This window comes from Melanotaenia boesemani, chromosome 18, assembly GCF_017639745.1.
Source record: "Melanotaenia boesemani isolate fMelBoe1 chromosome 18, fMelBoe1.pri, whole genome shotgun sequence".
Taxonomy (NCBI): Eukaryota; Metazoa; Chordata; class Actinopteri; order Atheriniformes; family Melanotaeniidae; genus Melanotaenia; species Melanotaenia boesemani.
In genome coordinates this window covers 19979256-19989884 of record NC_055699.1, presented here as the reverse complement: position 1 = coordinate 19989884, position 10629 = coordinate 19979256, and the positions used below count along the sequence as shown (strand labels likewise).

Here is a 10629-nt window from a genome sequence, read left to right as displayed (position 1 = left end):
CCTGCCTCTTTCCCCTGCAATGGGTCCTTCCTCCACCCTCCACACACCCTGGCATAGGCCCTTTAACAATATTTAACATCTTTCTTCGATTTCCCAACAACTAGAAACAACTCTAACTTCCTAATCCTTGACATTTACATGTACAACTGAGCAAATTACACTAAATGTAATCTTCCTTGATCACGTGTATCTGCATATACTGTAGCTAACAGGCTTTTCCACTCTTCATCTGCCCTTTTTACCCATGCTCTGTGCTTGCTTTGTACCATAAGTGAATTATTTGCCTCTCAGAAACAGAAAAAAGCAGAACTGAATTTTTAGTGGATTGTAAATGGTCTGAGATCAGATCCGTGATCATCCATAACACTGTTTTGATTTCACTGTGGAAGAAGGAGCTGAAGTTACAGTCAATATAAATTTGAAAACATATAATTACATAAATACAGACCTAAGCTTAAACATGTATGATGTAACAAGTGGCATCACTAGTACACTAGCAGATGTACTATTTAGACTAAAACTAGATATATTCTGCATATTCACTTTTCAGCCAAACAGGTAGATTCCAAACATCTATTAAACATCTTTTAAATGTCAAATTTGCTCAGTGGGGATTTGCATAACATTTAAAAATAAAATCAACCAATCAGCACCTTTACATTACCAGCCTATAGATTCACAATACAGTTACTTTCAACACCCATATTGGCTATTCTACTGGGGCATCTTTGCAATGTCAATACTATCTACTTATCCAGCTCTTGGTTATGTTAAATGTCAAATTATTCTTCTAAAGACAAACTGATCAATACCAGTTTTCATCTGGTTATTTCATTTCTTTTTTATTTGTCTTTTGTTCTTATTTCCAAGGAGCGAGACTTCTTCAAAATTCTGGGATTTACAAGTCCAGTGTGTCCCATCAGATAACACCCATTGACAAAAAGACATTATTACCAGTTTGCAACCTGTACAGAGTCAGCATACCCCCACCCTGCTGCTGCCATAATGGCTGTCATATACAGGTTGTACTTAGTAATTTAATCTAATTGCAGTGTAATGTAACTGATACAAAGCATGAGGGAAGCAATTCTAGGGGGAGAGAGGCGTAATTAATGAGTTGATTACTGGCACTCTTGATTGACAGGTCTTAATCTTGTGAAGTAATTGGTAGGTGTTGTTGAGAGGTGTTGGGTGTGGGAATGATTTGTCTATGACATGTGGACTGTACACACAAGGTGAATGAAAACAGAAGGGGCTAAAAAAGCAGCTCCAGCCCTTGTTATAACTTTTCCACTGATAAGCGCTGGCGCACAGTGTCCATACAGTGAGATGCCAAAGCATGAAACAAGACCACACGTATTTGGGGGAAAAAGGCATCGAAATGGATCCATGCGTGAAACTGAATTTTGAATGAGAAGTTATGTTTGCTGTAAGGAAGGGGCAAATAAGGAGTTGAATAAGAGATTGAAAGTGTATCATGACACACTGGCATTCACAGATTCTAGCTCTTCCTCTTGAAGAGAGATATCAGAGTATCCTGGTATTGATCCTTGGGAACAGGGATCAATATGAAGCCATTGCACCTCAGTATGTGTTGCCCAGCAGCCTGCCTTCTTCTGAAATGGGTGATCATTACATCAAAATGGATAGCAACCTGCTTCTGCAAATTATGTGTATGCCCAGTGTGTGCATGCAGAAGGCTGCTGAGGTGGTGCCTGCATGCAGTTCTTGTAAGTTTAAATTGCATGCTTATTTATAGATATTATATGAGTATTTAAGGTGTGTCATTGTGTGTGTGTTTGCTGCAGAAGTGGCTGACAGGTCCCATAATCGTGACAGGATGCAGGTAGCTCCCATGAGGCTATGCATGCTGACAGCAGCTGGCCAAGAAAAAGATCAGCTGGCGCTGGACTTCCAGCACAAAGAACTCACACGGAGCTTCGCCTTCATCTCTCTCCCTCCATTTTCATATATGTTTACTTTATTCCCTCCGCCTTTCCTTGCAATTTATTTCAGCTTTTTATAATAATGTTTCTCCATTTTCTTACTAACAAATAATATAGAAACATTCATTCTTGTCATTGAGGACACACACATATAGATACCTTTCAGGGGCGCGACATCCTTAGGCATTCTACTTTACTTCCGCCATTTTGAGTACCAAACACCGGAAGGGAAAGAGGCTCAGTGTTCGGTATAGATGGATATTCCTCATTTTAATCAATGAGAATTAAAAAGATACAACGAAAAAAAATAGCTGTTATTGGATGCAATCCTTACGGAGTCACTGCAGAAGTTTTCCAACCGTTACCATCAACTGATAAGCTATCAGATTTTTCCTTTCACGACATTTATATCTACCTCATACACAACCCATCTTCGTACACAGGAGAAAGTCTGACAGCTTTCAAAAGTATGCTTATCGATATTTCACTGGCTGGGTCATTGACTCGAAAATATGGCATCTCAAAGACAAGAAGATCTTTTTGCTGAAAGGAAAGGTAAGTCGTGTTCTGGTGATCGACTTTATGTAAACAATAGCTAATTGTCTGTAGCTGTTAGCACTGCACAGGAGGAGGCTACAATATAAATAATCTACCGAATTATAGAGCAAGACTGATACGTGATGTAAGAGTGATGTTAAGGTCCTAAATTAACTATTTTAGAATTACAAGCGGTGGGTGAACAAGCATTGAAACTCACCTGATACTAAATGTACACTGCACAGACGGCTACTTGCAGTCGGCGTCTAGTTAGCCCTCCCGATCGCTAAAAGCCATCTCTGACAAGATTCTTTTTCCTTCAGTAATCGATAAAAAGATACATCTCGGTGTCCTTTCTTTTTGTCACACCCAACTGCACAGCACTTTGACGGCATCTCCGATGACCTGTGTGTTTCAGATACACAGTGCAGGCACTCAAAATGGCGGCGGCTAGAGTTCGAACGCAGTGGAATGCGTCTGTGATGTCAGCTGACACGTATGAATATGCAAAACACATGAAAAGAAAAGATTATTTTTGGAGTTTGAGTGAGGGAAGATGGGAAAAACTGTTTTTTTGTTTTGTTTTGTTTTTTTTCTTAAACAACTCTCATTGTCCAAAGCGAGTTTGCTTCTTTTTGTCCCGCCATGCTTGACAAGCTAATTATTTTACTGCTTGTCCCACAGTTTTTTTTAGCTTTCAGGATTATCTCTGGATTTATTTATGATAACATCTATCTGTGGCTTCCCAGAGTCCCTCTTAAATATTATGTGTGTTTAGATAATAGATGGACTGGTGTCTTGTTCAAGATAGCATGCGAAAAGAAAGTCTGTACTTTTTTGTAACTGTCTTATATGTACACTACCGTTCAAATGTTTGGGATCACTTCCCTATTGAATCCCATGGCAAAGTGACCCCAAACTTTTGAACGGTAGTGTATGTGGTGAATATGTTCTTAGTTTAATGGGATTTCCTTTTGTTTGTGTTATTTTTGACTGTTTTAATCAATCAAATCATGAAACTGATTGAAGTTGTTTCAGGGTTCCTCGTGAAGTCATAAAGAAGAGTCTTGTGAGCCTTTCATGAGGCTCAAGAGGACCTGAATCAAAGCAGAAATCCACAGCAGATTTAGTTGACTTATTATTTAGTTTTTCCATCATTATTTACATTTTGGTCAAATGGCATCGATGGCTGGGTTTCATTTGACGTCACAGCCACATCGCAAGGTGCACATCACATGAAATGGTGGTGAAACTGGCTCAACAGACCAAAGTGTGTATCGCTAGAAAATGTTTTGTTTTTTTTTGTCTGTTCCAATCATTCAAACCATAAATATTATCAAAGTTATTTTAAGGTTCCTTTTGAACAAACCAATAAAAAGATGTTGAGAAAGTAGCTTGTGAATGTGTTACGTTTGCAGTGTAAGTTAAAGGTTTGTAAGTCACTTTACTCCATTTGGTTGGGCTCCTTCTCTGTTTGCTTCTGCGTCGTTGTGACTAAATTAAAATTCATAAAGTGATAAAAGCCGTAGATGCTATGTTTTATTGTTGTTCCCAAGTAGGAAGTTGACAACATGTGAGATGAGCTAATTTTAACTTCAGTTAATGTTTTGCTTCATTCACCACAATGTCCTTGTAATCAGTGTCCTTGGTTTATTTTATTTTATTTTAATGATGGCCTAGGGATTTGATCTACTTTGCTTTATACAGCAATTGGTTAACTGAGACTGTTTTTAAATGTGCTTTATAAATAAATTTTACTTGACTTGACTTATCTTTGTCAAAGGCAACATGGCTGCTTCGAAGAATCTAGGCCATAATAAAGTGAAAAAGGCTAAAAAGGGTTTGTTTATGTTAAACAAATGCAGTAATGATGCTATAAAAACACCAACATGTGGACTTAGAGGAGCGGAAACAATGCAGGATTTGCCATGAAGAGTTTTAATACCAACTGTAACCCATCCACACACCAAAAATTTATAGGCTTCCAAAGTTTTCCACGATTACCATCTGCTTGGCCTTGTAGAAGCTTGTCTAAAGCAATAGATAGTTCCAGATAGGGCTGGGTTTAAAAAATCGATTCATCAATTTGAATGGATTCAAAATAAATAAATCCAATATTTATTCATAAAACTTGGAGACTGATTTTTTTATATCCTCTTTTTCAGTAACGTAACCCTACTCTCGAGAGAGTACCCAAAGGATTTAAGTGTTCGGTGTCTAAATATGAGAAAAGCCTCATCATTTGGTTTCTCTAACAGCTGTGCCTTGTTCTCTTGTATTTAAAGTATGATTTTTGTGTATGATGTTTGGCCCTGCAGGTAAGCAGCAACAGATTTGTCTGGCCATTAATACACCGACTTACCTGGAGAATAGAGGGAATCCACAGCAACCATCTCCCTGGGAAGTGCTTGTTGGCTGAGTTTGGTCTTGGCTGCAGCACTAAGCTTGAGAGGAGGAGCAGACAACCAACATATGCTTGTCTGCCTGTTCTACCTACACCTGCAAACCCTGCAGACAAGTGTTTAGAATCACAACCTGATGCTTTATTTCCACTTTGTCTAAGTCTGAATTTTAAGGCAGCTTTGATATTTGGCTCACTTATGGGTTTCAATGCATGCATGGATCATGTTTATTATTATGTTTGATTAAACATTTAGGAAAAAGATCTAGAAGGGAAAAGCAGCATTGAGCCAGTAAGGCCTTGCTTATTTTCCCCTGCTGCTTGCTGTTTCTATTACTCAAGCTAAAATCATATCGGTTCATGTAGAATTATTTCTTTAATACTTTTTTAAAAAACTAAATAATTAAATGCACATTTCTTCCCACAAGGATCTAGCGTTAAGCTAGCACTAGAAGCTAATTTAGAAAAAGCATCTAAATCTGCTGCTACACACAAATGATGTGTTTTTGGTTTGTTTCTTAGTTTTAACAAATTTTTTTCCCCCCCTTTTCTGTATCACACCAAATTGGCTTGAAAACAAGACACTACCCAGCAACTCACTTCACCACTGCTTCCATCTCTCGGTTTTCATCTTCGGGAAATGGGATACACTTCCCCCCTCATTTGTCCAGCGTCTTTTGCCAAAGATCTCTGAAACAGAGTGGAGAGAGTCCCCACGGGGGCGAGCTGAGCCTCAAGCAGCTGCGCTCTGCCTGCTGCAACGTTGGTTAATGCTCAGAAATGGTAATGGCCATGCTTTGTTTTGCAGTTGCAAGATGGAAACAGTAGATATAAACTAACTATAAACGACTGTTTTAATGAGAGTGAAATGCTCCAGGTAGTTGACTACTCTAGTTCTTTTTCTTTCATTGCTTTATCCCAACATGTTAAACCCTGGAAAAGGGAGAGTCACAAAAATACACCGTTATGGACAAGTCTGTAAAATGACTTTATAAGGCCTCGTCTTTGCCATTAAATATGACCCATGTAAGTTTTTCTGAAGCATACTGACATGTAGTGCTGAAATGATTCCTCAAGTAACATAAGAATCTTCAACAGATTTTCTTTCATGCTTCTTTCACCCTTTCTGCCCTATTGGCCCTTATAAGGCCTGAAAAAAATTACAGACAGTATCACCTACTATTAAAGAAAGAAAAACAATAAAACAGGACCGTGGTGTTTTTTTGTTTTTATTTATTTATTCATTTATTTTGTTTGTTTGTTTTATTTTCCAACTGCTTCTCAAAGTTTATACCCTTATGTTCATGCAAGCATTAATGTTTAGAAATTATTTTGTTGCTAAGGGTGATCTGTGTGCATTGCTAGCATGGTGTTAGCAATTCTTTGTTTTATTGCACTTTACTCAGACATAGAGTAGATGGATACTGTCTAAAGTTAGAGGCATTTCAGTCAAAAAAAAAAAAACTTGCTGCCAACTGTAAAACCGAATTAGCTTACCACAACAGCACACAGTCAATGCTACTGCATCTCAGCAGAAAGCAGTCAGTTTCCGCACAGTCTTTGAATGTGTCATACTAGCTTTTCAATGTAAATCTGGCCTGTTGGTTGTGATGGACAGTGGTAAAGAGCATGTTAGCTGAGGCTTGGGCTGGGTGGTATGGTGACTTTTATTTTTTTATTTACATATTTTTTTTTTACAGATATTCATTCAGGAGTGTTATTCAGTTACTCTGGCTCCATCTTCTTTCTCACTTTTGCTTTGTTCATCTCTCCCTTTATTCCCAAAATGTTTACTCCTAAAGTCAAGCAAAACAAAATCTAAAGAGGTATTGATGGTTATCATATTTAATTCAATTAAGTTTTATTTGTATTGCATCAATTCACAACAGTCATCTCAAGGCACTATACAGACATAATCAATTCAAGCCAACTCATTGCGATCAATTACAGAAATTACTAAACAAAATGTAAGAATTGTGAACACATGACAAAGAGGCAGAACTCCACATACATTATTCACTCCCCAAGTTATTATAAATCAAGTTATAATTTGTCTAATATTAAACAAAATTGTCATGACAAAATACCTAAACATACATGAGCAAGAAAAATATTATATAAGGTATATAAGGTATGGTTATAAGGTAGAGGGGGGGGGTGGTTCTCAGTGTAACAATGTGATATGCACCAAAATATAGTGTGACAAACGTGAGTGAATTTGCAGCTTAAAGAAAAGGTGGAGATGAGCTCAATTTCTGTCTAAATTCAATACATTTTCCCGTGAAAATTCGAATGTACCACCTTTTATGTGATAGTGAATGCATCCCATCAACACAACTTGGGTCCCTGTGGATTGTGGGAGTTGTGGTTTAATGTAACGTACGTTGCTGCTGATTTGTGTGAAGAAAACTACAAGTCCCAGATTTGACAACACGGAAGTAACAGCAAAACACCGCCAGGTTACAGAAAGCCTTTGCAGAGGAAAGATGTCTCATGCTGGGAAAAAGAGGAAATTGGACAAAAGTAGGCAGGACAGCCTCTATTTTGATAGTTATTCCGATGTGACTATCCACGAGGAGATGATAGCAGACCACGTCCGAACTAACACCTACCGGATGGCGATACTTAGAAACAGTGAATCAATTCGCGGGAAAGTTGTGCTGGATGTGGGTGCTGGCACCGGCGTTTTGAGCATGTTCTGTGCGCAAGCCGGTGCTAAGAAAGTGTACGCCGTGGAGGCCTGTTCGATAGCCGAACAGGCTGTGAAAATAGTGAAACACAACAATATGGAGGACAGAATCGAGGTCATTCGAGGAACAGTAGAGACTGTGAACCTCCCGGAGAAGGTGGAGGTGATAGTGAGCGAGTGGATGGGTTACGCTCTTCTGCACGAATCCATGCTCAATTCCGTGCTATACGCGCGCGACAAGTGGCTGAAACCCGGGGGCATTATTCTTCCAAGTAAAGCCGAACTCTACATCGCACCCATCTGCGACCCTGTGGCGGAGGACCGTTTACATTTCTGGTACACCGTCAAGGACCAGTATGGCGTCGACATGTCATGCATGTGCGATTTTGCCCGGAAATGCATCATGAACTCTGACATCACGGTCAACACGGTGACCGTGGAGGACGTGCTCTCCCACCCGGCTTGCTTCGCGGAGCTCGACCTCTACTCGGTCACCACGGAGGAGCTGCGGGCGGTGAAGGGTCACTTCAGGTGCGAGTCGTTCGGCTCAGCGGCCGTGAACGCCTTCTGTGTTTACTTCACGGTCACTTTCCCCTGCCCGGACAAACCGCAGGCGCTCGTGCTGTCCACGTCCCCGTTCAAACCAGAGACTCACTGGAAACAGGCGGTGCTGTACCTCGACTCTCCGATGGAAGTGGTGCAGGACACCCTGATAACCGGAGAGATTAACATGTATCCCTCGGAGGAAAGTGCCAGACATATATGCATCCATGTTGACTTCACTGTAGGAGAGCACAAGAGACAATCCAAGACTTTTTCCATCCCTGACTGGAGCTCAGATCCTCAACCTTAATGTGACACAACCAATTTACCATCATATTAAAATGAACTTGGACTGATGTCTGTTTATCATGATCATATTTAAGAAGTACAAGATCACATTAAGCCTCACCTGCAAAACTTACCTGAGCTGCAGCAGATATATGCAATGACTTAAGAGTCTTGACTCATTTCTATTGGCCAAGAAACTTTCAAACAAAAGCATCATAGTTACTACAGTTTGATGTGAATAAGTTGGAGTTTTTGTTGTTTTTATGTTTACTGTGCATAATAAACAGTTACTTGGAAGCTGAAATGTGCACCTGTAGCAGCATCTCTGGGATTTTTTTTCTTTTATCTTCATAGACACTACCAACCATCTCCAATGTGTCTGTTGGTTTTTAGTGACTATTTTTAATACATAATCTTGCAGTGCTGTTGGACATATTGCATTCGCATAGGAAGCAAATATGTGTGCAGTAATAAAGAGATTTATACAGTAGCTTAATGTGAATATTCTCAGACAGCCCACTGCAGCGACATGTCCACTCTATTATTACTGTAATATTCCATATACATGTGAATTTACACCATTTATTTATTGAAGAAACATGAAGTAAACAATGACATGTAATTCTTACTTACACAGATTTGATGGTTTTGGCACATACTGTCATTTCTGTGTCATCAAAGATTCAATCATTAGTGATTTATCTGATATTTTAAAATGTAGTTTTCAAGTAAATCTTTATGAAATAATACCATCAATAATTACACCTCTGTCTTTTAGCTGCTGGGAAAATAAGAATTACATAAGTTGGAAAAAAAAAATACCAGATAGTCAACTAAGGAGTAGCACAATCTGTTGAAAATCATTCTGCCACATGTTCAGTTTTATTTTTTTCTAATTATTCTATTAACTTACTTTGCATCTTGCCACAATTAATCTCTAAGTTGAAACACTTTTTTTACGCTCTTTAGAGCACCATCCCATATTGAATTGGTTTATTATTAATTAAAATAAAAACTATATTTTTTTAGTTGGCCATAGAGGCATATTTACAAATATATGACAAAATAAATGTAAACAAAATGTAAAAATATATAAGTATTTTATTACAGCCCACCTCTGAAAAAAAAAAAATCATGTTTTAACTGAAGGCTGGGATCATAATTTGATGTAATGTAGGAAAAAAAAAAATGGTGTTCAGCTATTTCTGTAGGTGTATTTTTCTTATGGAATATTGTGTTACCCGCAGGTCAAAGCAAGGACGACATGTTGATTAAACCTTTATGTAACAGAAGTAGATGCTGTGGACTCTGCTGGTTGTTTCGCTGAAATGAAGCTATTAGATGTTAAAAAAATCTTTTTTTTTTTTTTTTATGTGTGTCTTTAAAAAATCCAAAAGCAACGATTAAGCCTATAAAAGAGTAGATAGATAATTGAACTTTGTCCTTTTTTTAACCTTGTTATAAATGTATGCTTTAAAAAAACTACATTAAAAACACAAAACAAAAAAGAAGCGTGGTCCAGAAAAGTAAATTGATGCTTTTAAATTTTTTTTATATCATTGTCTTCTAATATTAATTTTATTAACATTTTATTTTTAGAAAAAAAGCAACACAAAAAAAACTCAAAAAGTGGATATATTGATGTCTTTTTCTTCCATTTTTTAAAATGTATGTCTTAAAAAATAATTTGACTACTAAAAAACTCCTTTTGCACTAAAATAAAAGATTTTCAAATGATTTTTTAACTTTATTATATACACCTCTTTTGGTTTGTTTTCTTTTTTTAAGAACGTCATATTGAAAAGTAAATGAAAATAAATGAAAAACAGCTCGCTTCAACTTCAAATTTCAGCTGATCCGCCTCTCTGACAGGATTTTTGGTTTTCATGGCATGTTCATCAGATTCGTTTAAAATGTTCTCATATTATAAAACATATAAGCTACAGTTAAAAACTACAAGTCCATGAACTGAGGACAGTGTTTGTTGGTTGGGGAAGAAGAATTCAGTTCATCGTGACATTGGGTATTTTCCCCTCTGAACTCCTCATTAATCGCCTGGTGTTAGTTTAACATTACATACATCTTTAATTTAATCTGTAGACACGATTTAAGACGTTCTAATAAATTGTTAATAGCATATTTCATCATGAACATGTTACTATAGGGGAAGCGGTGGATGAGGACACAGCTTATTGAACATAGAATGGAGGCGCATCATGTGTTGT

The 10629-nt window shown here is 37.8% G+C and overlaps 1 protein-coding gene across 1 annotated transcript; it reads left to right on the top strand.

The window, feature by feature from the left end:
* The first annotated feature begins 7306 nt into the window (after positions 1-7306).
* prmt6 (protein arginine methyltransferase 6) lies at positions 7307-8894 on the top strand. Its single transcript, XM_041969099.1, has one exon. The coding sequence runs from the start codon at positions 7371-7373 to the stop codon at positions 8424-8426; it is 1056 nt and encodes a 351-aa protein (XP_041825033.1). The 5' UTR covers positions 7307-7370; the 3' UTR covers positions 8427-8894.
* Positions 8895-10629: the final 1735 nt, after the last annotated feature.